This window comes from Nuphar pumila, chromosome 3, assembly GCF_984573655.1.
Source record: "Nuphar pumila chromosome 3, dmNupPumi1.hap1.1, whole genome shotgun sequence".
Taxonomy (NCBI): domain Eukaryota; kingdom Viridiplantae; phylum Streptophyta; class Magnoliopsida; order Nymphaeales; family Nymphaeaceae; genus Nuphar; species Nuphar pumila.
In genome coordinates this window covers 37,343,211-37,370,602 of record NC_143251.1, presented here as the reverse complement: position 1 = coordinate 37,370,602, position 27,392 = coordinate 37,343,211, and the positions used below count along the sequence as shown (strand labels likewise).

General features: G+C 36.5%; 3 protein-coding genes across 3 annotated transcripts; 1 reads left to right on the top strand and 2 right to left on the bottom strand.

Moving 5' to 3' along the window:
- Positions 1-1,000: 1,000 nt before the first annotated feature.
- On the top strand, positions 1,001-17,024 carry LOC149842614 (protein CHAPERONE-LIKE PROTEIN OF POR1, chloroplastic-like). The gene is made up of 3 exons (XM_089999308.1): positions 1,001-1,417; positions 7,325-7,673; positions 16,693-17,024. Exons 1-3 carry the CDS (start codon positions 1,076-1,078, stop codon positions 16,866-16,868), a joined length of 867 nt encoding a protein of 288 aa, XP_089855434.1. The 5' UTR covers positions 1,001-1,075; the 3' UTR covers positions 16,869-17,024.
- Positions 17,025-18,822: 1,798 nt separating this feature from the next.
- Positions 18,823-21,455, bottom strand: LOC149842613 (protein ALTERED PHOSPHATE STARVATION RESPONSE 1-like). Its single transcript, XM_090000704.1, has 4 exons — positions 21,446-21,455; positions 20,172-20,236; positions 19,739-19,962; positions 18,823-19,654 (listed from the first exon to the last, which is right to left on the bottom strand). The coding sequence occupies exons 1-4, from the start codon at positions 21,453-21,455 to the stop codon at positions 18,823-18,825; spliced, it is 1,131 nt and encodes a 376-aa protein (XP_089856830.1).
- A 93-nt stretch (positions 21,456-21,548) lies between these two features.
- LOC149842612 (uncharacterized) lies at positions 21,549-23,194 on the bottom strand. Its single transcript, XM_090000703.1, has 3 exons — positions 22,315-23,194; positions 22,163-22,230; positions 21,549-21,605 (listed from the first exon to the last, which is right to left on the bottom strand). The coding sequence occupies exons 1-3, from the start codon at positions 23,192-23,194 to the stop codon at positions 21,549-21,551; spliced, it is 1,005 nt and encodes a 334-aa protein (XP_089856829.1).
- Between the last annotated feature and the right edge of the window lie 4,198 nt (positions 23,195-27,392).

Here is a 27,392-nt window from a genome sequence, read left to right as displayed (position 1 = left end):
CAAACGGGGCGAGGCAGGGCCCCGCTTTCCCCCGGTCCACTGCCATCCCTACGTGAGGTGCCTCTTAGACTTAAGTGATAGGGAGAAAAGAAAGGGTGGTTGTTTTCTAGTGTTTGGTTGGAGTTTTAAGAAGAGTTTGAGACTTGAGAAAGCTGTTGCTTCTTCTTCTGTCTTCTTTTTTTTATATTTACACAAAGAATGACCTAGCCGCGTTGACTCTGTCTGTAGTACTTAATGGTCACTGTCCTGGCAATGTAAAATTCGATGGGCCCCATAGAGTCACCACGTTTCGGATTGCCCAAGGGGTGACAACCCATGAGATGTGGCTTCTTCTTGAAGATTGATAATTAAGGCCTTGGTTGCATGCATCGATCCCTTGGGAGGACCAAACAATATGTCTGATTGTTAAATATCGGTGATTGATTATTAAATCATGTAAAATCGTTGTTCTTGTGTATAATTTATTTTTTTTGTTGGTTATCTTGTTTTTATGTCTCTCTCTAGTTGTATCGATATTGGATCGGATCCTAAGCACGAACCTCAAAATCATGATAGGCTTTTTTTAGCTTAAGTAAAGCCTAATTATTTCAATAAACAACATCACCTCTTGTGGAGTTTGGGGAATGTCTTCCCTTGGAAGGAAGGGGGGTTGGGGGGAAGGGGAATGAGTCCGTTTTCATAGGAAATAACTTGTTTTCTACAAAAACATGGGTTCCACATCTCATGTGCTACAGGTGTTTATTTTACCATGATGAGAAATGACCCATTAGGGGCGTTTGACAAACACCCCCTTAGAATATGATATCCAGCATCTGGATCCAGATTCTGTGATATAATCTGGAACCGGATGCACCAGGATCCAAACAAAACTACCCCAACTAGAAAAACTTAAAAAATTAACACAAATATTTCTTTAGTAATCAGTATATCTAACTAGCCATACGGATAAGTAAGGGAATAAATAAAAAAAGGAAAAAATCTAAGAGAAGAGAAGAGAAGAGAAGAGAAGAGAAGCAACTCTTTCCAGAAGATAACATTAACGTTTTGTCCTTCATCGTTGAGAGGAAGAGGAGAGATGAATGAGGTGAGCGTCGGCGCCGCCTTCTCCGCCGGAGCGGTCCGGCTGGTGAGCCAGGAGAGATGGCTCTGGGCCCGAGCCAACCGCCACCATGCGACGAGGTTGGGGAGGAGCCGCCGGTGGACCGTCGTTCGGACCCGACGCAGCCGGTTCCTCCCTCATCTGAGCTCGGGGAGTTCGAACTCCCGGGCGGACGACCCCGTCCCTCCCTTCGAGATGTCGGTGGAGAGCGCGCTCAAGCTGCTCGGCGTCTCCGAGGGCGCGTCCTTCGACGACATCCTAAGGGCCAAGAATTCGGTTCTCGCTTCCTGCAAGGATGACCATCAACTCATATCTCAGGTACCCATCTCGGATTTAGTTGTTTTTGTGTACGTTTTTTTTCTTTTTTCTCGTTTTGGTGTCGGTTTTGGAGGTGATTTAGGAGCACCCATTTCGTTTCTTTAATTAAAAAGATGGCGCAGGCTATGAAAAAGAGAGGAAATGATGGTGGTTTTGAGTTACGAGTGAAGTTTTGGTTGGATTGCGTTGATAGGTTGGTGTTTTATGGAGGGAATTGTTGCAATTCTCGGGTTTTTTTTCATGTTTTTAAGCATTTTTGGTGGTGGTTTGAAGGTGATGTGGATCGTCCATTTCGTTTTTTTGATTGAAATGATGGTGAGGATGATCAAAGGGAGGAAATTATGGCGGCTGTCCAGTTTTAGTGAGGCTCTGAATGGGTTGTGTTGGTTGGTGTTTTATGGAGGGATTTGTGGTCATAGTACTGGGGATTGTGCGTATACCGTTGGGCTTTTGTTGAATTTGCATTCGTTTTAGTAAGAGTTGTAGGATGCTGCTGAATTTTTTAAAGTATGAGTTCTGTTGGACAATTAGCAATTTTTCTTTTTGAGTTTTATGAGTTTGTGCAGATGTTGCAAGTTTCTTCTTCGGCATTTTCTTTTCAGGTGGATTTTGGTGCTTTAGTGTGTTAATTTTACAATTAGCAGGGCCTTGTTTTAGGCTGTCTTCTGTAGATGTTGCATCCTTCTTCTTCTCCCTGTTAGATATAAGATGCCAAAAATACGTTTGCAGGAATACGTTAGTTGCATAAGCTTTTGCACACTATATGCGTGCATGAGAAGCAAAATGGAATCCACAGGAAACAAACATTGTGTTCATTTTAACCTTTCTTTCCTTCTTCTTGACGTTCTCATACCCCATTTTTCTAATCTCTGTGTGATATGAGCCTTTGGAAGCACTTTCGTCAGTTTCTTGGTGGAACTTGAGGTTGGTGATCTTCTTGGAGATATGCACTAGTACATGGTTCTGCAAATGGGAGATGTTGGGAACATGGATAACCTCCTCGCTTCTACACGTGAACCATGGATAGCAATGTCATATACAGTAAAGCTAAGGAAATAAACATTCAAACAGCACAAAGAGAACAAGATTCAGTGTGGAAAACTTTCAATGCCAAGGGCTAAAGTGGAGCTTATGGACAATCTTCGAAGCTGCCAAATCCGCAAGCCTTTATCAAGGGGACATACGACATTTTGGCTAATGAAACAACACATTCATGCTAGGAGAAGGGAAAATTTTATGTTAAAGGTGTCTCTGAGAAAGTTTTCAACTTCGTCAACAAAGAGTTTTTACTCAAGGTAATTTCTCGACGAGGGTATTTCTCGAAGATATTTTCAAAAGTTGATAAATAAATCTCGATAATATCTTGGGAGTTTAAAAATTGAAAAAAATATAAATAACAACAGAAAAGCTAAGAAGATAATAAGTTTTGCATTATTTTTCTTTCAAAAATATAAAGAAACATGTTTTAAAGGTTTTAAAATATAAAATAAACAAAAAAAAGGAAATGAAAACTTAAATATAAAAATATTTTTTCTCAAAAAATATCGCGATATTTTGTTTTTGGCGATATTTTGAAAATATTGCAATATATTCCCGATATTACATGTTTCAAAGGTTTTAAAATATAAAATAAACAAAAAAAATAGGAAATGAAAACTCGAATGAAAAAAGATTTTTCTCAAAAAATATCGCGATATTTTCAAAATATCGGTGACAGTGATATATATAGACGCACACACACACAATGTGTATGGATATGTATATATGTATGAGGAATGCATTCATTAGGACCCTGTTCAGTCCCATCGAAAAATTATAATAGTTGCAGGTGGTTTTTTCTCAATCTGAACCTAGATGTGTTTATCATAGTTTACTTAGTAGAAAACATTTATTAGATTGGGTATTTTCATGCTCAGATGTATTTCTTAGAGGGATAAAAAATCAATGGCCTATATCGCACTAAGCTTGATAAAAGATTCAAGTTTTTTCATCAAATCAAATCGATACAATTCAGTTTTTTTAGTACATAAAAAATGCTGAACACATTTGCAGGTTCTAATTAAGCAAAAAACTCCTAAACATGTATCAGTTTAGGCATTTTTCATGCTTAGATGTGTTTTTGGAGAGAAAAAATTAATGGCTCTTATTCCACCAAAACTTGATGATAAAAGATTCAAAAAAAATTCATTAAACCTATTCGATCCAAATCATGTTCTTTAGCAATCACAAACACATCCACAGGTTTAGATTAAGCAAAAAAATACCTGTAACAGTGCTTTTTGAAGGGACCTAACAGACTTCTACCAGGAAGGTAGGGCTGGTAAACGAAACCAGCAGCTTGTGACTTGGCTCGGTTCGGCTTGTCACGAACTTGTTTGTGATCGGATCGTATATTTGGCAAGCTGAGCCAGGAGCAGCTCATGTAGCTTAAACGAGTCGATCCCGAACACATGGTGTTCGACTTGACTCGGCTGGGGAGAGCTCGTATAGATAAAAATATGTATATTTTTATGTATACTATATATTTTAAGTGTAATATATAAAGAAAAGAATGCATAGAATATATATACAAACTTTACAAAGAGAAGGATGCATGGAAAATATATAAAAAAATATGGACTATTTAAATATAATATATAAAATATATATACTTTTAGTGTAATATATAAAAAAATATATATTCCATATATAAATAATATGAATGTTCTTACATGAGCCAGCTCGTGTTCGGCTCATCTCATTCAGGGAGCTCGGCTTGCCTAAACACGAGCACCAGCCGAGCGTCAAGCTCCATTCATTGGTAAACAAGCTGAGCCTGAACATGCCTTGTTCGGTTTGTTCAGTTCGTTTACCAGCCCTGCGGGAATGGATCCTAACAAACACATTACACTATATATATATGTGTGTGTGTGTGTGTGTGTGTGTGTGTGTGTGTGTGTGTGTGCGCTCTACTATTTTACTACATGTACAATCTAGTTAAAAATCATAGGTGCAAGTTGTATCTACTCAATCTGACCTCATAGATGTGTTCAACATGGTTTGTTTGCTAGGGATCACATATCGGATCATCCTTTTTCAACATAAAGATATGATTTCTTAAGTCAAGAATTTTGGTACACAGTGGGCTGTTGATTTTTGAAGCCCTTGGAAAACCAACTCAGGTTGCAAAAACATGATCTAGATCATATTTTCTACTTAAGAAACTATCAGCCTTTCTACGTCCTTCATAATTGGAATAAGCAGCCTAGTAGTCTTTCTTACTTTCAACCAACAAGGTTTGATATTGATTGGCAGTAGGTACTTCACTTGTTGCCTATGTTTTGCAAGCAGTCAAGGAATTTGACACTTGTCTCATGCTCATAATCTTCTTAACCTTGAATAGGAGAGCTTATTTTTCAATTTAGACATTTGCAGAGAGAGAGAGAGAGAGAGTGCTTCATTAAATGGTTCAATTCATTGATACATGAACAAGTATGCACAAGTACAAAAGCTTATTGGTTCCTACATTAGTAGTTTCAAGATTCATGATCCAAAACATTATTTGCATTCCAGCTGCTTTGATCAACTACCCACAATAGAAACAAAAGGTGTTGTGTTACTACATAAAAAATCAAGATAAACTTTAATTACCAGCAAAATAGAAAAGCATTAGTTATGACATCCATGTATGTGTCATTATGCATTGAAGATCAAGGATTGAAGGGTCATCACTTCTCTGCCTCAATGACTTCAGAGATTCAACAAAAGAAGAAAACTTTGTGAAACATCAATGAGCAACATACAACAGGTGAAGGGAAATCTACATGTCTAAATTCCCATGGTTGCAGAACCCAAACCCCAAGCCCTATCTTCCAAACCTCAAACAATAAAATTAAACGGTTTTCTTCCAGTTAAAAAATGTAAAAATCAACAAAAGACCTTTAATGGAAGGTTCAATAGCCAAATTCAACTAAATGATGAGCTTCACTATAATATCTGTTTAGAATCCCACTTCTGCTCAAGTATTTCCATAGAGTTTCAAAATTAGGGAGGAAGAAAATGTCAACATCCATGAATCAAACACCAGTTCTACAACTCTTTTCCCTCTTATGATACAACTATAAGAATGCAACCATAAGAACAATGTGCACAGAAAAATCCACTTTCTTTCTTTCTTTTGTTTTTGTTGGGTCAAGTGGTTGAGGGAAAGGGGTCTAGTGCCTACATACCTTAACAAGGGTCAGAATTGAGGAAATGAACAAGTACTTAATGGGTTCAGAGCTATGTCACAGGGACACTCCATTTTTTCCCACTGTACCCGTATCGACACCTGGACACACCGTTTTATCCTCCGTACATACAGTGTGTTGACACAGGGACACACCATTTTACCCTCCGTACATACAAGTTCGTATTCAATTTATAATTATATTTTCAGTTTATAACTTTATATTTTCAGTATATCACATCTTTCGTTAACAATCACACTTGATTTAATCTCTTAAGAACATCCTCTCCGCACTTTGTAATTCCATCTCCAAACAAGCTTGATTCAACCATTCTCTTCACCTAGCCCGATCTGGAATTTAGAATTCAGTGTATTTTTTTCCTTTCGTCTTTCGTGATGTTAGGGTTTTGTTTTTGGATGATGATTCTAAGGTCTGGTGAATTTAGCCAGATTGTGCATTTTCTGTTTTACACTGCACACACACACACACACACACACACACACACACACACACACACACACACACAGAGACTGAGAGCCCTGGCTTTTTCTTTTCAATTTTTAAGTTTGGCCCCATATGAGTAGCACCCATTTGAAATTTTTGGCCATTAAATGACCCTCAACATATCTCTAGGCGACTTTTTATCCAACAACTCAGACCTTCAAAGGTTCTACATATTTGGAACCTTTGATCGTAGCATATATATATATATATATAATAGTTACCAATATCGTGATATTATTTCCCTTTTAAGGTGACCAATAATATCGGCATAATATCATGATATTTTCAAAATATTGCTAAAATGAAAATATCACAATATTATCATGATATTATCACAATATTGTTGTGAATTAAAAAAATCTTATTTTTATATATTTTAAGCTCAGTTTTTCTATTTTTTGTTTCTTTTGTATTTTAAAAACTTTAAAAAATGGTTTCTTTATATTTTTGCAAGAAACATAATACAAAACTTATTATTTTCTTATCTTTCATAGTATTATTTATATTTTTCAATTTTTAAATCTTTGGAGATTCTCCCGAGAAAACCACTTTTGAAAATATCTCCAAGAAAAATCTTCAGTGAGAAATTACCTTGAAAAATACAGGTATATATATATAGATATGACTTAATTGGTGGAATAGTATCTTTCCCCAAAACAACATGATGTTTTTACCAGATGCATATCTTGTTGCTGATGAATGAGGTATGGAGTAATGTCCATATATAAGATCATAATTATTGATACGGGTCTTTTCTGCATAAAAAGGGAATCCTTTGTTAGAATAGAAACTGAAGTAATATAGATTATTCAAGAATCAAAGTATATTTGCTTTATAAGATGTCAACGAACTTCTATGAAATGGTTTCACGGGATTCAGCCTATTGTCTTGATTGTGGGATATCATTGAGAAATAGGAATCAGTGTTATGAAAGAATTTCCTGTCATTATTCCTAGTATAGAGTGAATTAATCATTCACTTTGGCATCTTATATATATGGCCTATCTGGAGGCATAAAATCTTTTCGGAAGTCATGAGATGAAAGTGCAACTGAAATTTTAATTTTATTTTATTCATCTTAGGATATCTGAAGTTCAGTTTGACATTCTGGATGTATTTGGTTATCATATTTTTTCTACAACTTTCTATGCTTCAAGTTTTGTCCGTATTGATTGAGTTGGATTTCTTCTCTCAGGTAGAGGCTGCATATGACATGCTGCTTATGCAAAGTTTGTCACAGCGTAGGTCTGGAAAGGTTGTGAACAGCAGCATTCGTTATGCTGATGTCAAATCTGTCAACAGATCAGCGTTTGATACAATGCCTGGATGGTTTAAGAATGTGCCGGTTACAGTTGAAGTCCCTCCTACCACTAGCCTGGGGATACAAGCAGGGATCTATGGTGCTTTGATTGCTTCTACATTTGTCAGTGGAGCATCTTCCCCCACTGGAGGACCATATACTGGAGCTGATGTTCCTGGTTTGATATTGGCTACTGGATTTGGAGTTTCTTTATACTTTTTAACAAAGAAGAATATGAACTTTGGTGAGAAATTCAACGATGTCATGGTCCTTTGATTAACTTACTATTTTCATTAAGTACTTGAGAAGAAAGCTTGCAAATGAAGTAAAGGTTTTCACTGAGGTTGTATGTTTCAATGTGAAATCATTTAATATTTTTGTGGTTGATGGAAAATTGTTGCCTTCCTTTTTAAAGTTAATTATTTGACATGGTAGTTCTATACTACTCTCTTCTTCTGATGCTACTCTCCCATCTCCATCGTTTGTTTCTTCTTCTTGAGTAGGATCTTGTCACTTTGTAACTTCTCTATCCATTTAATGGAATATACCAATTTTTCTCCTCTTAAAATAAATGATTCCTTATATATGTTTATGGAGAATTTCTTCTCTATAGTTTGTTGAAATATATGGTTATCATATATATATATATATATATATATATATATATATATATATATATATATATATATATATATATATATATATATGTGTGTGTGTGTGTGTATGTATGTATTTTTACTTGTCTTTTGTAATGCCCACTAGAGGCAATTTAATCTTTTTGTTCCTATGTAAATAGACATGTCCACTAGGGACATTTTTTCAATAACTTATTTTTTATGCTGATTTTTCTTTTCTTTTTTGATCAAGGGCATTAGAGACAACTCCTTTGGAGTCATTGGGACCCTCTCCAATGGTCACAAGGGAGCTCCCAACAACTCTATGGGAGCTCCCCTTGGTCCCATAGATGTATAAATAGGGGTCAAAGACCCCCTCATTCTCTATGCTTTTTCAAGCATTTTCAATACATTGATTCCTTATATTTTTTAGTTCTCTCTTCTCACTTTGTGTGTGTTTGGTGTTTGCTCTTTGTGGGTTATTGTATCTTGCCTATTAGTGGCATCTTGTTTAGGTGTTTGTGCCTTCTTTGTAGACACTTTGTGGCATTGTTCTTGGCACTTGTATTTCATTATATGGTATAAGAGCCCCTAGGTGTTTGAACACTCTTGGGACTCATTTTTGTATTGTTGTTAAGTGTGATTTAATTTCACACACTTGTTCTTCTTCATCTCTTCCGCAATGGCCAATAAATATGCAAAGTATTGATCTCTCATTCAAATTGAATGGGACAAACTGTAGAATGTGGGCGGACGCTATGAAAAACAACCTGAAAGGCATGAAACTTTGGGGATACGTATGTAGGACTATTCCGGAATCTCAATTGAAGCTCACCAAGATAGAAGGAAATGAAGAAAAAGCCTTGAATGATGAAGAAAAAGCTAAGGTCATTCGAGAATACCAATCCAAGATTGGGAAAGTGAGCATGCCAAAATATTGGCATGGTTCATGAACAATCTGGATCTCAAAATTTATGCTAACCTAGTCAAATTTAAAAAGGCAAATGAAGCAGTGTTCTTCATGAAAGGTATGTATACTCAAAAGGACCTTGTTAAACATTTTTTTTTGCAAGAAAAAGTAAGAGGAACCAAGTAGGGGGATATGAGTATTAGAGATTATTATAGTACTTTATCCTCTTTATGGGATGAGCTTGCTCTCCTTGAACCTCAATGAGATGGTCTCCTTGAACCTCAATGGTAAGGAAGTGCTATTTGAAAGTTTTCCTCTGCGCTGCACCTGTGTTGAGAAAGAGAAGAGAGAGAGAGCAGTTACGGCTGTCACGATTTCAGTAATGAAATCGTGACCTAACTTGGGTATTTAAGTTACATTACAGTATGGGTCCAGGTCTGGTGTATCCAGACCCGATAAATGAAAAAGGTTACATGGTTACGTTACATGTTACATGGATTGGGTACATGGATCGGGTCAGATCCTATGCACATTTTTCACTATTGCCATGAGGCCAGAGCAGAGAGAGAGAGAGAGAGAGAAATTTAATTTATTCATGAGTTTCAACCCGAATTTGAGCAACTAAAAGGATCCCTACTTCATAGGGCTTCAACTCCTCTTATTAAAGTCCTTTCCGATCTTTGCTAAGAAGAAACTCATTTGGCTCTTAGAAAAGATATTGATAAAGTTCATGCGGTATCTAAACTGGGAAATGACATGAAGACATATAAACCTTCTCATTTTTTAAAAAATAACTATAACAACAATAGTAGAGGAAAAAAATGTCATTTTTATAATGAATCGGGACATCTTAGACCCGATTGTCCTAGCTTAAAAGAAAGGTGGCTTCTGTTGGAGATAACCCAAGCAATTTAAATGAAGAACCAAAAAGGGATGGAGACACCAAGGATTCTATTTCTCAACTTACGGAAGCACTTCAACAATTTATGAGAAACAACTCTTCCACACCTACTTTCGGTGTCGCGGTTTCATTAACTCTTGGTATATCTTCTTAGTGATTTGGGTGCTTCATTCCATATGACACCAAATGCATCTCTTTTATCCAAACCAAGCATCAACTCATTTAAATCATTTGTTTCCACGGTCGATGGTACATCCTTAGATGTTGAAGGAATAGGAAACCTTAAAAAGGTTTTAAGCAAAGACAATGAATTTTATGTTCCAAAAATTATAATTATTTGAAAACCCAATTTAAATCTTTTTTCAGTTTCTCAAATATCTGATCTTTGTTGTAGTGTCTCTTTTTCAACTATAAATTGCTATGTGCAGGATCTCCGGTCCAAAAAGCGGAGTGGGCAAGGCCATAAAAGGGGAGACTTATATTATATGGATTTTTTGTCTTTGTGATATAAATCTTTTTATAATCATGTTCAATCTAAAGATGTCATCACTTGTCACAAAGAGCTTGGTCATCCTAGTGTCTATAAGTTATATATTTTTCCTTAGAAAAATTTTATAACGAAAAGGAATTTACATGCAATGATTGTATTCTTGGAAAAATACATTCTCTTCCCTTTATAAATAACAACTTCATTTCTAAAAGACCTTTTGAGCTTGTGCATTCGGATGTATGGGGACCGATACCCATCATGTCTAAAGGAGGATATTCATATTATATTGTTTTCATTTGATGATTTCACTAGATACATTTGAGTTTACTTAAGTTCAAATCCGATGTTTTTTCTATCTTTAAAGAATTGCATATCCTTATTCAAAATTAATTTCAAAATAATATAGCTATTTTTAGATCCGATTCCAGAGGAGAATATATGTCAAATGAATTATGAAATTATCTCAAATAAAATGACATTGTTCATCAAAGATCTTGCTAAAAAACTCTTCAACAAAATGGTTTTGCCGAAAGAAAGCATATACATCTTATTGAAACCACAAGAACTCTTTTCATTTCTAAGAATGTTTCAAAGATTTTTTGGACCGAAGCCACTCTTTTTACAATTTATCTTATAAATAGGATGACATCTTTATCTTTAAAAAATGTCTCCTTTTGAAAGACTGTTCAAAATGTCTCTGGATTTCAAAAGATTAAGAATTTTTGGTTTCAAATGTTTTGTTCTCTTTCAAGGACAAGTCAAACTTTCACCAAAAGCTCTTGAATGTGCTTTTATTGGCTATGGTGAAAATAAAAAAGGATATAGGTGTTATGATACTAAAAATAACAAACTTTATATTTCAAGAAATGTAACTTTTCTTGAGAACCAAAATGAATTTGAACATCAAAAGCCTAAAGAAGATGTTGGTTATCCCTTTTTATTTGATTTAGTACCTAGAAATGATTTCTAAAAATTCTAATGATGTAATTTGTGATGATGAAATTGTTTGTGATAACAATTCCTTTCAAAGGGATGATTTTCCTAATGAGAATCCTAATGATATTCATGTGTATTCTCGGCGCAAGGGAAATGGGCATCAAAATGCTTTTGATATATATTCACAAGATCCCTCTTTAGATGACCAAGTAGAGGAACCCCTACCTAGACGATCCTCTAAAAGTATTAGACCTCCATAAAAATTTGTATCATATTATTCCTTCTCCCCAAATTATAGAGCTTGTCTAATGATGATCCATTCTCATCAGAAGCCTTCAAACTTTAAAAAAGTTAACATTTACATTGGGTAGATGTTATGAAACTAGAATTAAAGGCACTTAACAAAGCTAACACTTGAAAAATAGTAACTCTGCCCTTGTAAAAAAAGATTATTGAGTGGAGATGAAATGGATCACTAGAAAGATTTAAGGCTAGGTTAGTTGCTAAGGGGTATTTCAATAATATGGAATTGATTATGAAGAAACTTTTGCTTCGGTTGATAAGATAATTAGTGTAAAAACTTTAATAGCCTTAGCATCTATCAAACAATGGCCTATCTATCAATTGGATGTCAAAAATGCATTTTTGAATGATCTTTGTGAAAAGGTCTATATGGATTCCCCGCAGGGTTTTGAGATAGAAAAAGAAAAAACTCTTAAGCTTAATAAAGCTTTTTATGGTCTTAAACATGACTATCTACCAATTGAATGTCAAAAACGGTTTTTTGATCGAAGATCTTTGTGAAGAGGTCTATATGGATCCCCCGCCGGGTCTTGAGATAGAAAAAGGGAAAACCCTTAAGCTTAATAAAACTCTTTATAGTCTTAAACAAACTTCAAAAGCTTGTTATGACCACTTTAGTAAAGTTGTTCTTGATAGTGGCTTTACTTCTTGTTATACTGATACTGCTCTTTTTGTTAAGAATACAGGGAAGCAAAATTATTTTTTTATTATATGTTGATGATATAATCATCATTGATAATGATAAAAGGGGTATTGAGTCTATTAAAAATGTTCTTAAAAATAATTTTAATGTCTTGTCTTGGATTTCTAAGGTATTTTCTATGAATTGAAGTTGCATATTCTCCTAGAGGATATGTTCTTTCTCAAATGAAGGTTGCATCAGATATTATTGTCAAGTTTGGATTAACTGACGAAAAGAAGGTGGAGACCCAGAAGTAATCAATGCTAAGATGAGAGCCAATGATGAAACTCCTTTAGATGATCCCACTCCTTACCTTTAGAAGATCTCACTCCCTATTATCAATTGATTGGATCACTAACATATTTATCTATTATCAGGCCAGATATTGCTCATGTCGTTCACAATGTAAGTTAATTTCAAAAATTTTCTACTACTATTCACATGGCTGCTGTCATGCGAATTATCAGATATCTAAAGAAAACAATAACAAACTGACTATTCTTATCTTTTTCTTCATCTCTAAATTTAATTGCTTATACTGACTCTGATTGTGGTGATAACCCCAATTATCGTATTTCTACCACAGGTTATTGTGTCTTTCTTGGAGAATCATTAATTTCTTGGAGATATAAGAAACAACAAAAGGTATCTCTGTCTTCCATGAAAATCGAGTATAGGGCGATTACCACAACTACAACTAAACTTGTTTGGTTTAAAAGTCTGCTCAAAGATATGGGAGTCATCATCTCTATTTTTTCGAAGATGTGCTGCGACAACAAGAGTGTTATCTACATTGCCAGCAACCATACTTTCTATGAACGAGCAAATCACATCGAGATGGACTGTTATTATGTTTGGGACGAATTTTTTGCTGGGCACCATTTAATTGCCATATGTTACTTTAGAGTATCAACTTACAGATCTTTTTACCAAAGCTTTGCCATTCCCTGGTTTTCCTTTCTCCTAACTAAACTTTCAGTGATCTCACCGTCAGTTCAAGGGAGGGTGTTAAAATATATCGTTATCATATATATATATATATATATATGTATATGTATATATATATGTCTTTTGTAATGCCCACTAGAGGCAATTTAATCTTTTTGTTCTTATATAAATAGACATGTCCACTAGGGACATTTTTGTAATAACTTATTTTGTATGCTTCTTTTTCTTTTCTTTTTTGATCAAGGGCATTTGAGACAACTCCCTTGGAGTCGTTGAGACCCTCCCCAACTGTCATAAATATGACCGTTGGGGAGCTCCCAACGACTCTATGGGAGCTCCCCTTGGTCCCAGATGTATAAATAGGGATCAAAGACCCCCTCATTCTTTATGCTTTTTCAAGCATTTTCAATACATAGATTGCTTATATTTTTTAGTTCTCTCTTCTCATTTTGTGTGTGTTTGGTGTTTGCCCTTTGTGTCTTATTGTATTTTGTCAATTAGTGGCATCTTGTTTGTGTTTGTGGCTTCTTTGTAGTCACTTTGTGGCATTGTTCTTGGCACTTGTATTTCATTACATAGTTAACAAACCTTCTCTTTGGTTTGATAATATCATTTTCTCCAATGAATTTCCAACAACCACAACCAGATTTTTGCATTTATTTTCGTGAGTAAACTGTTTTTTCTTGTTGATAATTATGGTAACAGTCATCTCTTGGTTTTCAAGATCTTTACTTGGGAATTGTGCAAAATTCTCCCATATTGTTGTCATTTATAATGAGCACTTGGCATTTGCACTTTCTTATGATCCATGCTTAAGTTACATCAGAAGGAATGCACGGACTAAAAATCACAAAGAAAACTCCAGGTTTTCAGTTTGGAAATTTATTGTAGGCATGAATTATTCCGATGATGTACTTTCAGGACAGCAAATTTGTGACTAAGATCAACTCTGAGCATTAGAAGTCATTTATTCACATCAGAATCTTGAGATCACTGGGATGTCAAAGAACTTTTGTTTTGATGCTATGCGAATATTAGAGAGTTATAATATTGATATATTTTATCTGTGTGTGTGCTTCTATGGTAGTTCTGAACCACCATAACTTATGGCGGTACACCCTTGATGTACCTAGAACTAATCTCTAAAAGCAAAATCTAAACTTTGGATCATGTTAGTATTCTCTATTTACTAATTCATATGTTAAAATTGACTTTGACATGATGGTTTGTTTCATTTTGAAACCATCTTGTCTTCATGAATTGTGAGCTTTTCATTTTTCACTATCTTGAAAGTTGGATCTTATGATATATCAGATATGTTTAAGCCTACTAATATAGAAAATAGATCATGTTAAACACATCTCAAATGTCAGATCTAACATTTGGTATCTAAATCCATGCAAACAAGAGTGTCTACTGCCACAAGGTATCATGGTTTAGAACCACAATATTTTTCTTCATCTATATAAATGTGTGTGTGTGTGTGTGTGTGTGTGTGTGTGTGTGTGTGTGTGCGTGGGTGTGTTTTATGTATGTATGTATGTATGTATGTGCGCCCCATCATCCTATCAATGTCAGCTTCAGAAGTCCTATCTCTTATTCAGTGTCGTGTTCAAACTTTTGATTGGTTTCCCTGTTCTCCTTAACCCTTCAACCTTTGTCATTTTTTCCCTAAGAAGCCCAAAGATCTCTGGTGAGACTTTCTTTTTTGATAGGCATTTTTGCTTTTATTGGTACTATCCTTAAGCTACCCTATTTATCCTTTTTAGGGCTGCTAAACGAGCCGAACAAACTGAACAGAGGGTGTTCAAACATGGTTCATTCTTTTGGCCAGCTAAGCTGAGCTTGAGTTCATTCAAAGCCCAAGTTGAACTGGCAGAGCTCGAGCTGGTTCATTTAAAAAAAATACATTTTTTAAAATTAAAAGTAATAGATTTAGACTCTAAACCTACTGAGCTAAGTTCAAACTGGCTCATTTACAAAATAAATACATTGTTTTGAAACTGTAATCAATAGGATTTGAACTCTAAACTTATTAATTGCAAGTCCAACAATTTAACCATCTATATTCTATTATAAAAATATATATGTAAAAAATGTTTCATACTAGGTAATGAGCCTATATGAACTGCTGAGCCGAATACTTACTCTTCATGTTTGTTTTTTCAAGCCTATTTCACGAATTCAAATGAACTCTTTACAAATCGGGCCACAAGCAGTTTGTCTTGTTTTGCACCCCTAATTTTTTGTATCCTACCTTGTTGGTCCATACATTGTATGATGTATCATATAAGGATGGAGGACTTGCCATACCTTATAGAAACACTCCCTTAATAGGAGGGAAGCTTGCTCATCATGTAAGTCTTCAATAGCTTGTTTTATCCATCCAATACCAACTCCGTTAATGGCGTTTTCATTAAGCTACTATCTTGTATAATCGTGCCTACAATCTGTAGATTTGTTACAGTGAAAAGCAGTATCCAAATTTGCCCTATGACATTGTTATTTACTGCTTTCCTTGTCAAACTTGAAGTGTGTGATAAGGGATGAAGTCCATCACAGGAACTCCTGTATAAATGAGATCATTACTGTAACAAATGTAAGCAAAATGGATGTTGGATATTGATCAATCATATCTATAGACACCATCCTCCCCTCACATAATTCCAACCACTTGTTTCAATTTTCGCATATGCATGACTGAGTCACTGTTATGCTATCTTTAGGAAAATATTTTCTTTCATCTATTAGTGCATAAACCTGATTGAACACTTGAATGCCACTTTGAACTTAGAAGTTTCAATGAGTAGAATTCAAGAAAAAGCTTGGATAATTGAAATTTACAAGGCTTAACAAAGCATGTAAGCCTTTAGGTCCTTGGGTAATAAGAAAAATTTTTAATAGACGTGGTACAGTAACAAGCATGATCTAAACAATTGGTGCATGCCCCTAAATGTGACATTGCGCGTAGATACAGTAGACATGGTTGTACTTCCTATTAAACTAGAAAGTTGAGGAACTGATTCATAAACACAATCATGGTGCTAAAATTGGATAGTTTGATTGGATGTACAATATGACGATTGAAAGGAAATACCAGCACAGATGAAAAAAAACTAAGGAAATTTTCATGGATGGACTTTGTTTTCACTTAAAATGGAGGTGAGCAAAAATTTTGATGCTGGCAGGGGTCTCTTTCTATGTGAGAAGATGCTCCCACATTTTTGCTGGACAAGGCATAAATATGCGGGCCTCACAGTGGCAGACAAATGAACCCTTAACATCTCATATTCTCGTCATATTGACCTAATATTTGCTCCTTTCCAGATTGATTCATTGGTATCATGAAGATTTATAAATTATTATGAGCTGAGACATCTCTCAGAATAGGAAAAGAAAAGTTGCTGGCTGTCTGCTAACTTTGTTTGGCGCATAAAGAAACAAATGACAGGAGTGGCTTATGTATCTCTTTGTTGCAGGGAAGGCAGCTGCATTGACTGTCGGGGGCCTTGTTGTTGGGGCAGCAGTGGGGTCAGCTGTTGAGAAGTGGTTGCAGGTTGAAATCGTGCCCTTCTTGGGCATACACTCACCTGCTGTGCTCATCAGTGAATTCATTCTCCTCTCACAATTCTTGGTCTCTGTATACTTGAGGTAGATCCCAATACATTGTGGTTCTTCCTACTCGATGACATTTCATTAGAAGTTATCTGTACTGCTAATATGATTCGATTAGTTATGCTTCTGGAGTATTAAATTGTGTAAATGTAATGTCCACGAGCCTGTATCATCTTAGAAATTGCAAAAAAGAAAAGTTATGTACAGGTTTAGCTCACTTTTCTTCAATAATTCCTTTCAATTGTTTTGCGAGCACAAAATTATTGTTTCTGACACATTGAGGACCAAGATCCAAGGTGCTTTTTGCAAGTTTTCCTGTCTCTCTTTGCCAGCATTTGTTCGGTTTGTCAGTTGGTGGTTGAAATAATAAACAATGCTAAACTGTAGACTGAGTTGCTGGTAAATGAATGCCTGTTGGCTCTTCCTCCTGATCCATCATCATCACAATCATCTCTGAAGTGGGCTGGTTGCCAAATATAAGTTACAGCTGTAGGCAACTCATTCAGAAGTTCCCTCATTGCTCAGTATCTTTTTTGAGGTAAAATGACAGCGATACTCACAATGAGGTCCAAATGCAAAGTTGCAAATCATGCTATGGTCATTATATGGTTTCTGCAGTTTATGCTGCCATTATAACTGTATCATTCAAAAAGCACACGAAAAGGGCAAACCAAATGGCTATTGTAGTGGGCGCGCACACAGACATTATGAACCACAATAATTGATCATTTTAATACGATTCTGAAAGCCAGACTGGTGGCATGCTGCCACTGAATCACACCATTATACATGTCAGTTGACCATTATGGGAGCTTGTCTTCAAAACATAACATAGTTGCAGAACCGTATAAGAAGAATAATCTAGGGGTAACATATGCTAACCAGTGGGCTAATTTGAAATCAAGTCATCGTTTCTGTGCGGCAATTGCATGCCAATGAAACCATCAATGATTTTCAGGTAAAACAAGATATCATTTCCTGAAACAGGTAAAAATTGTACACGCGAAGAAATGCTTCGTTATTCGCTTGCTTAGGGAATGGTATGAAGCCCCAGTTCTCAACCACCATTGGCTTTGGGATCAATAGTACAAATCCAGGTTGGTATATGGACCTGTATCTAAAGATTCTGCACACTGCTGGAAAGAGGATCCCTCGTGAAGAACACAACTTATCAATTATAGACCACATCACCACCATTATCATCAAGCCTTATCCCAACTACAGAAGTTAATTTTAGCAAGAAATCAAGAGGATGAATTGTGTACCTACTCATGGGCTTAGCTGAAAGTAAAGCAACTCATTCAAGGCCAAGATATAGACCACAGCAAGTCTCCACTGTGGCCCTTGTGTTCAGTTAGTCCGTTGTACCCTTGTCTGTCGACTGCCTATCAAGTTAGAGAGAGAGAGAGAGAGACGTTTGTTATAAACCAGCAAGATGAATTTGTTAGTTCAGTTAATAGGTCAGAAAGCAACCACCATGTACCTTCTGGATATACATAATCCACATCCAACAAATTACCAAAAGAGAAACTGCTCCACCCACAAGACAAAAACTGAAGTTAGCTTCCAGCACAATGTTGAAATAGAAGGTACACACTATTTTACCGTCCCTTGGATTTTTGCTTTCCGAATGCAATATCATACATTTAATTACAACATAGAAACCCACCTAAAATCTCTTCACTACCTACCTACATTTTGCTCACGTATTATAACAGTGAAAGAGTGGAACCCAAATGGTGGGGAAACCATTCACATTTCCTGTAAAGCCACTCCAATATTGCAGCGATGATTCTCCCTCTTGGCCTGGTATAGTCGAGAAGAGATAGGTCTATGAGAAACTGTTCACCGTCATCTAAAATGCAGATTGGTCTAGGAGAAACTTTTCATCTAAAATACAGACAAACAACTGCAGATAACAAGCCAGAAGTTGGTCAGTCAATGGAGCCAGAACTATACAGACTTGGTTCCTCTAAACCATGCACAACTTTAACTTATCCACTGTTTACGTCAACCTTCGGCCCTTCTATGCATGGATTGCTGCTCTCCTGTGATATGTTCTTATAATACAGAACGAGTTCTTCATACATTTTTGACAAAGCTTTAGAAAACTCTGTTAATGATTCAAATATTGATGTCAACCCTGTCTGAAATCCATTAAGTGTAATATGCTTTGTTTCCTGCATACACTTGTGATGCTTCTCTTTTTCAACATCTAGGCGATTTCTGTACATGTCTATCGAATCTTTTCTAACAATCAAGTAGTCAATTCTGTATCCTACATCTCCTTGTTTCGTGTCAGATAATTTAGACTCCAACATCCTCTTCTCTACTTTCTGCAGTGCAAGAACCCTTCTATCAAGTTCTTTAGCAAGGCTTTCGACCCTGCGTTTCTGTTTTTGCTCCTCTCCCTGCTGAGCCCACAGAGCTTTGACATCTCTACAGAAACTTCTGATGGAATAAGAGACAGCCTTGTGTGGAAGATTGTCAAATGATGATAACCATTTACGGCAAATGATGCTTAGTGCAGGAGCACCAACTCTATATGGAGGGAAAGATGTTCCCTTGGAGCAGAATTCGACTTCTGGGATGATAAATTTAGACAGCCATCCATTGAGAGCTTCAACATATGTCCTCTGGGCAGCAATCCACCCATTAAAGCACGCATGCCAATTTTGAAGTTCACTCTGAAGCTTAACAGTTGCAATGCGACGTGAATCATTGCAAAACTTCCCAGCAGCAGAGCTTGTAAAAGATTTCACTTCAAACATTATCTGATTCTGAATCTCATGTGATTCAAGCATTATATTCCAGCAGTTCATCAGCCTGCAAAAAGAAAATAAACAATTTGCACCATCATAGTCACACCAACAAATGGCCTGGGGTGTGGCAAGAACAACACGTGCTTACCCTTCTAGCAGCTCAGCGATCTGGGGTTGCAATTCCTCCTCTCTTAGTTTATGAATCCTTATTGATATTGACTCAGCAGCACGCATTGCAACCCAGATTCTTGTATAAAGATCTTTTACAGCAGCCCTAGTTTTGTCCACAGAATGCACATCATCTCCCCTGGCTTCCTGATTACTCAGTTGCAAACACTTGTGCTCATAAATCCTCCTTGTGTGATCACTAGCCTAGAATGGAAGGAACAAGCCATCAAAATTGTGTAGAATAAAATTGTCTTGAGGTGAACGGGCACTTATATCCAAAGAGACCACTAGGTACTTGGGTTTGCAATAAGAGAAGATAAGAAGGCAATGACCACCAACTTTTGATAGGAGATTACAGTGCTAATATCACCAACTTTTGATAGGAGATAAGAAGGCAATGACCAAAACATTACCTTCACTTCATCATGTAACTTCTTTTCCCAAGCAAACAACCTGTCTAGTGTTAGCGAATGGCTCCCTGATACCATGCCACACTCCTCAAAAAGATCATTGCTGAAATTTTTCCAGGTGGTATCAAAATCACTGGATGACATTAAACTTCGCCGTGATGATGAACATTGGGATGAGGAAGTGGATCGATGCCATGTGATTGCATGGATGATTTTTGATGAGCTCTCTGCATTTAGAAGGGACAGAATAAACATAAACTGAATAGAACATGATCTAGTATGCATCTAAGCCAAGATGAGGTTTTACAACTGCAATTTCTTTTCTTTTCTCTTTTTATTTTTTTTGGAAAATAAGACATAAAACTTTCATAGATAAATATGAAAAATCCAAAATGTTGGGAAGTCCAAAGGTACTGCTAACCAATCAAGAAGTAGAATTATATGATGAAAGCAAAAGATGACTGTGATATTCTTTATTTTGCCAACCCTGGTAACAAATCAAATAGGCTGTCAACAGCTTGGACTCATCCTGGACCAAGTTGGATCCAGACCAAATCTGACTGAGCTACGTATGCTGACAGCCCTATCATCAAATGTTGGTTAGCCAATACATTTGTTTCCAAATATCGCTAAGCAAATGGGACTGTATTCTGTTGCTTGCTGTTTTATGCTTCTCTCTTGGTATTTTCAATTGGTGTCATATGGGCAATTCAGGTCAGCTATCATTTGATGCTTAAAAGTTAAAACAAAATATAATTTGCAAACAAGACAAGAACATATCCATAATCTCCTAAAGTATATGTCAAGCTCAAAAGGAGCATCCAGAACAATAAAAATATTGGAAAACAACAAATTTCTAAGAGTTCCAGATGCCCAAAAAATAAAAAGAATTTCGAAGAACTCCATCAGTAGGCATTTTTTGTAGCAAAACATGGGAAATAGGTTTAGGCCTCTCAGGATTAAATGCACATAAACAGATAAAGTGAAATGCAAAAGTATCCATGTAATGCACAATAGAAAACGCTAAAAATGAATAAAAAGCAGTCATAACTCCTAATTGACAAGATCCAGTCCATCAAAAGTTACCCTTGTAATGGTAAACTGGGTGTGTCAATGTACCCATAAACCTTGATACATAACATGCATGTTTTGCATGCAGTATTAATTTTTGTGTGCAGACGTTGACCTTTAGTTATCACCTAAGCATAACTAAACTCAAGTGATTTCCTGCCTTACCTGGCGTTGGAGTGATGGCATAACTACACCTAAGCACATACCTTCAGCCATGCTTGCTAGTTAACAGAATATGTTAATGTATAAACTGGATTAGTTCATAACCCAAGCTGATAGCAGATAGCTTCTTGGCTTTGCCAGCCACAACTAGACATAGTCTACACCTGTGGTAGCTATACTAAATTTATCTGCCACAACGATCGCCTGAAAACCGACAATGCCAAAACAACACCTGAAAAAGATATAAAACCGTGAAACAGATGATTTTGTCTCTCAGTCTACAGCAGTGTTAGATATCTGAATTGGCCGATTGAGATTGAATCGCTCCTTTTCCGATATGATATGGGGGTTGATTCGCCACCTTAGAAAATCGGCTGATTTTCAGTTGAATCGGCCTGATTCTGCACTGAATCAATTCGCCAACATATTTAAAAAAATAATAAGAACAAAATAAAAAATCGTTTCCCTCATTTCGGCGAGGTTCCTTCTCATAAAAAAAAGATCACCTTTGAAATGGACTGATTCAAAAGCTATATGATTCGATTCGATTTGGTTCTATTTTATTGTTTTCTTTTGAAAACCGATTCACTTAGTGAACCTATTTTTAACAAAATTTCTACTTCAAAGTTCATAAAAGCAATTTGGTGCCACACAAAGGCACCCACTAAATCAATTAATTTTTTTGGGTTAGCCCCACTAAACCAAACCAGCTTTAATTAGTGGGTCCCACTTAAAATATCAAATTATGAGAACAGTTTTACTGAGATAAAACATGGACTAATGTTTCCTCCATGAGCAGCAAAATCATCACGCCAACAAATTCTCTCAACTAAATACAACAGAATGAAAGAGGACAAAGAAAAGAGAAAGCCAAAGGTTTGAGTAATAAAAAGCAAAAAAATAGCTTGCTTACCTTTGATTTCGTCCAAACCAGAGCAAAGGTGGAACCTGTTTGCCTCCAGCATTCTGCACACCTCCTTCCCTGAATCATATGCTCTAATGAAATGGTCCTCGATATCCTTCAATGCATCAAGAAGGTCCCTCTCCCTCGCTGGTGTATCAATCACAGTTAGCCCTCTCTGCTGCTCCTCCTCCTCCTTCTCCCCCTCACACTTGCCAATCACCACCATCTTCAGCACACTCTCATCATCACTCATTCCCTCTCTACCACCACCACCACCACCACCGCCAGCACCAGCAGAAGCAAGAGCAGCAGCAGGATCACCGCTATCGCCATCGTCGTAGACTTCTTCGAGATCCGGAATACCTTCTTCCTCCCTCACCATTCTCAAGTCCTCATCCGAGCTCCTGCTCACCCTCGCCCCCTTGGCTCCGAAATCATCAAATGTGTTGAAGAAGAAATCCCAACCAAAATCCGATGGTGGGGCTTGAAACCCTGCTCTCACCTCCTCTGTGACCAACACCGGAGCACTTATCTCCGGCGAAGACGACGACGACGACGACGGCGATGACAAGGAAGAGGAGGAAGAAGAGGAGCGGCGAAGAGAAAGGGGAAGTGGAGGAGGAGGAGGACTAGAATGAGGTGGGGATGAAGGAGGTTGGGGAAGCGCTATGAGCAAAGGAGAGGGGGAGGTGTGCGTGGAGGCGAAGAGCCTTAACGCGTCCGCCATTGCTCTAAGGGAGAGCATGTATCTGTAGTGGGCATCAGAAAGGGCGTAGCGGCGCTCGATGGTGGCCTTCATCAGCCGCTTCCTTTCTCTGCAGAGTGCTACCACGTCTCCTTCTTCCCCCTCCCCTAACTTGCCCAGTCCGGAACTCAAACATGCACCCATCCCCTCTCTCTCTCTAGAAACGCACTCTTTTTCTCTCTAGAAACGGTCCTCTGGAGCAGCTGCTACTGAGAGCAGAAGCGGAGAGAAGAAGAGAGAGGTTTGAATCAGAGGTGGCCCAGGTGGGTAACCTCTCTCTATCAAACAACTCTTTCTCACTCTAGAAACAGAACACTGGAACAGGTGGTAGTGAGAATGGAAGTGGAGGGCGGGAACATGAGATGGTACTTTTTCCTCTCTATAGAAATCCTTTTCTCTCTCTCTAGGAAGTACCTCCCATTCTCTCTCTGGAAACGCAGCTCTGAAGCAGCTGATAGCTCTAAATGAAGAGAGATGGAGATGGGAGGTTGGGTATTTTCTTCTCTCCAGAAACCCTTCACTTTCCCTCTCTAGAAAGGCTCTGGGTCCTGAAGCAGCTGCTGGAGTGAGTGGAACTGGAAGTGCAGAGAAGACTAGAGGGGTGTGGGTCAAAACCGGGATTTTGGGATTTGATTGATTGTTTGTATTCTGGGACAGAGTGAATTATGGTTCCTGTCGTTATTGGTATTAAATTGTCATGTTGTTTAATAGGGATAGTTATTGGTGAAAACACAATCTATTAAATAGATCCTCTTTAATTAAAATGTGATGGTGTTGATAGCTGATACTTGATAGTGGAGCACATAGATGTCTGTAGACTGTGAAAAATGCCAAATCTGTCCTACAAAGTTAATTATTAGGACCCACTGTTGAAAACGCAGTGAGTGGGTTTTTGAATGCACATGCTAATGTGCAGTGGAATACAGTGGAGACTGGAGAGTCCATGAGCCATGTGCCCATTGATCTTGATCTTGGGTGAGCTCATATTGGTCGTCACCCTTGAGAACAGATGACCTAGATCAATGATATGGGTTTCAACTCATGTTTTAGAAGTCAGGTTAAGAAACTACAATAGGGATTAGATGATTCTCTCTCTCTCTCTCTCTCTCTCTGTTTTGACAAAACTTCAATGCCTTTAATGATACATGAAAGGAGCAATCAAGTGATTCATGAGTGGCATTTCTCATGTCAAGCATTGCTCATAACAAAAAAAATTGTTAATCTGCACTATCATATTCTCATGATCAACGGTAGATATCATGGTCATGATAGATTTCTTATGATCAAGACTCTCTCTCTCTCTCTCATCCTTTATATATAAAGAGGGATAGAGGTTTATAAGAAAAAAAAGAGGAATGTTGAAAGGAATAAAAGTTATCTTTATCAATGGGACTGAGAATCATGCGAGATTGTTCTTAAAAGAATTTTTTTTATCCATCCGCTTTCTATGTTTGTGTGAAGGGCCGTACTAGTAACTTTATTTGTTTCCTTTTTCTCCCCTCGAATAATGTGGCTGTTTTTTCTTTTTCCTTTTTTATCTGTCCACTGCATTGCAAGGGCCTTGTTGAAGACCAACTCTACTCGTATCCAAGGGGCCAAGGCAATGTTGCCAGTATCGGTACCGGCTCGGTATCGTTTGGCCATACAAATACTCAAATGAATCGTTCTGAATCGACCAAAAAATAAATAAAAAATATTACTTGTCAATCAGAATGTTTAAATCTATTAAAATAATATTAAAAAATTAATTTTAAGTAACTTTTTTATATTTATTAAAAATAACTGATTCAGGAGTGAAGCATAAGATTTTCCGCCAATACGATACGTATCGGCCGATATGCAACGTTGGGTCAAGGGAGTTGACTACCAAACGATTCATGCTTTTGGCCGTTATTTAATCCCGCAAAATTTTCCATCCAGTGTGATGACTGACCATGTCACAAGGACACCCCAGGGTCCATGTTTAGAGACATGCCATGACACGTTATGACACAAACTGACACATGTGGCCATTATTTTATTTTTAATAATTTTAATATTTTAATATATTATATACTTTTTTATTGATTAAAATTAAAAGTTTTGTGTCCTCATGTCCTATTTTTCAAAAAATTTGTGAACTCACTTCTCGAACCATTGTTGAGTGTGTTGGGTTGCACCCGTATCTTTCTTACATGGCTGACCAACAGCATCTAATCGAGAAAAAGTTGATTGCACCACCTGACTTTGGTTGGCTCATAAGGATGTTAATGAATGGATTTTATCATATATCTAACCCCATATAGTCACAATTGGTAAGCCAAAACCGTATAAGATTATAATCGTATGCGGATATGGTTTTAATTTTTTTTTGTTACAGAACTTGATTGCATGTAAAAAATGGGATTTGATATTTAGTTTTTGATCATCCAGATCCAAATCTGAATTTGTTTAACCAACATTCCGATTAGTTGGATCTGGTATAGCCACATCCCAGCTGAACGGATCTGTTTTACATCCCTATTGTGGCTTGTAAGGAACCATATTCTAATTGCACATGCAATATTTAAACCACTGATATTGGTAGTGTAATACCCCCGGAATGTTGCGATTGTTTGAGGTGATCATATAGGCTAAAAAGGACTCGAGCAACATTTGAATGGTTTGGGTAATTAAGAATGAATCACGATTATCCTAGAGGGGTATTAGGGTTATAAAATCCTGAATTGCCTAATGATATGAGGCACATGAAATGATAAAGTCTTATAACAAAAATTTTGTCGCCCATTCACATTTGTGGACTACTTGAAGAAGTAAATGGTACAAACCTCAAGTGACAATATTATTTTATGCTAGCAAGGCGTCACAATGATCTTCAATCGCTCGAAGAATAAAAGACTGAGGCTATCAATGTGTCATATGTGATAAATTCTCAACTACCACAGCTAGTCCAAGATGCATCCTATTTCTTGTATATGTCATAGCAGGCTTCTTTCGGTTATAGACCACATGCTTTGGGTCATATTCAATTCGACACTCAAGTAAAATATAATTTATGAATAATATACCCCCAAAATATTGTGACTTTTTAAGATGTTCGTTCTCTTATATACACAAGATACTGCAATAAAAAAAAATAAAGACCTTCTTACTCACGTAGTTTTGAAATGAAAATATGTCCTAATACTGCAGAGTTATATTTTGAACAAAGTTGCATGTTTCTTTATAGTTGATAACTCTGAAACATGTCATATCGTTCCTATTAAACTATTTCCTAAATTGTATCATACATTGAGAAACTATACTAGAATTATATCATGCCTTGATGAACTATGATATTTCATAGTGAAATGTATCATTCTTTGATGAACTCTGACATCTCATATTGAAATGTATCATGCCTTGATGGACTATGACAAATCATATTAAAATATACCATGCCTTGATGAATTGTGTCATATCATATTCAAATGTACTATGTCTTGATGAACTATGACATCTCATCTTAAAATATACCATGCCTTGATGAACTGTGATATCTTATATTGAAATGTATCATGCTTTGGTGAATTGCACTGATAATGTGTCAAATGTGCATGAGTGAAATATGTTATCATTAAATGTGTCATTGGGGTCTCATGTACTTATCAACTATGGACATTGGTATGAGATCATGATTGAATATGTTATACATGTTAGTAAATGATACATCGCACATACTTAGTTACTTTGCGAATGGATGCACTCTCCTGATAAATAGATATCACATATATGTACTATGATTGAAGTATATCATAGATATCTGATTGGTGCTATCACTAATGTGCCACTTGTATTAGCTTTGTATATTCAACATATGTTATGGTTTAGACTTACCAGGCTTTCACGAGTTTGACCCATTTTATGGGTATACAAGTGATTACAGGTTTAGCTGTAGAGTGGATGCGCGATGTTGCGACGACATCGACGAACCAATCATTTTTCTTTCTTGGGCAATGAATTCAGATACATGTTACTATTGTTTTGACTTTTGTAATACTCTTGAAATTAAAATATTTTAAATGAATCATGTTATTCATATTTGAATTCAATATAATCATTTTTGGGTAAAACATAACCCACCTGAGGTTTTGAACCAAAGTTTAAAAAGGTTTTCGTTGATGGTTATTCAATAAAAGAAAAAGTTTTAATTTTTACATGTTTTTTTAAAGGATAAAAATCTTGGAGCGTTATAGTTAGTATCAAAGCGTGATGAAAATAGTGGCTCATGATATGTCTAGCAGACCGACATCGCTATGTAAGTAATTTTTCATTGAACTGGTCATTGTTTTATAATATACTTATGTGACATTGAGAACCTATA

Bases quoted from the DNA above. Each gene is read 5' to 3' on its own strand.
- LOC149842614 (XM_089999308.1), top strand. From the start codon at position 1,076: ATGAATGAGGTGAGCGTCGGCGCCGCCTTCTCCGCCGGAGCGGTCCGG. The intron at 1,418-7,324 runs GTACCCATCTCG...TTCTTCTCTCAG, and splicing joins ACCATCAACTCATATCTCAG to GTAGAGGCTGCATATGACAT. The intron at 7,674-16,692 runs GTGAGAAATTCA...TCTTTGTTGCAG, and splicing joins AAAGAAGAATATGAACTTTG to GGAAGGCAGCTGCATTGACT.
- LOC149842612 (XM_090000703.1), bottom strand. From the start codon at position 23,194: ATGGGTGCATGTTTGAGTTCCGGACTGGGCAAGTTAGGGGAGGGGGAA. The intron at 22,231-22,314 runs GTAAGCAAGCTA...TGTTGTATTTAG, and splicing joins TGGTTTGGACGAAATCAAAG to TTGAGAGAATTTGTTGGCGT. The intron at 21,606-22,162 runs GTAAAACTGTTC...GTCGGTTTTCAG, and splicing joins TTAGTCCATGTTTTATCTCA to GCGATCGTTGTGGCAGATAA.
- LOC149842613 (XM_090000704.1), bottom strand. The intron at 19,963-20,171 runs GTAATGTTTTGG...CTTCCATTCTAG, and splicing joins AGTTACATGATGAAGTGAAG to GCTAGTGATCACACAAGGAG. The intron at 19,655-19,738 runs GTAAGCACGTGT...TTCTTTTTGCAG, and splicing joins ATCGCTGAGCTGCTAGAAGG to GCTGATGAACTGCTGGAATA.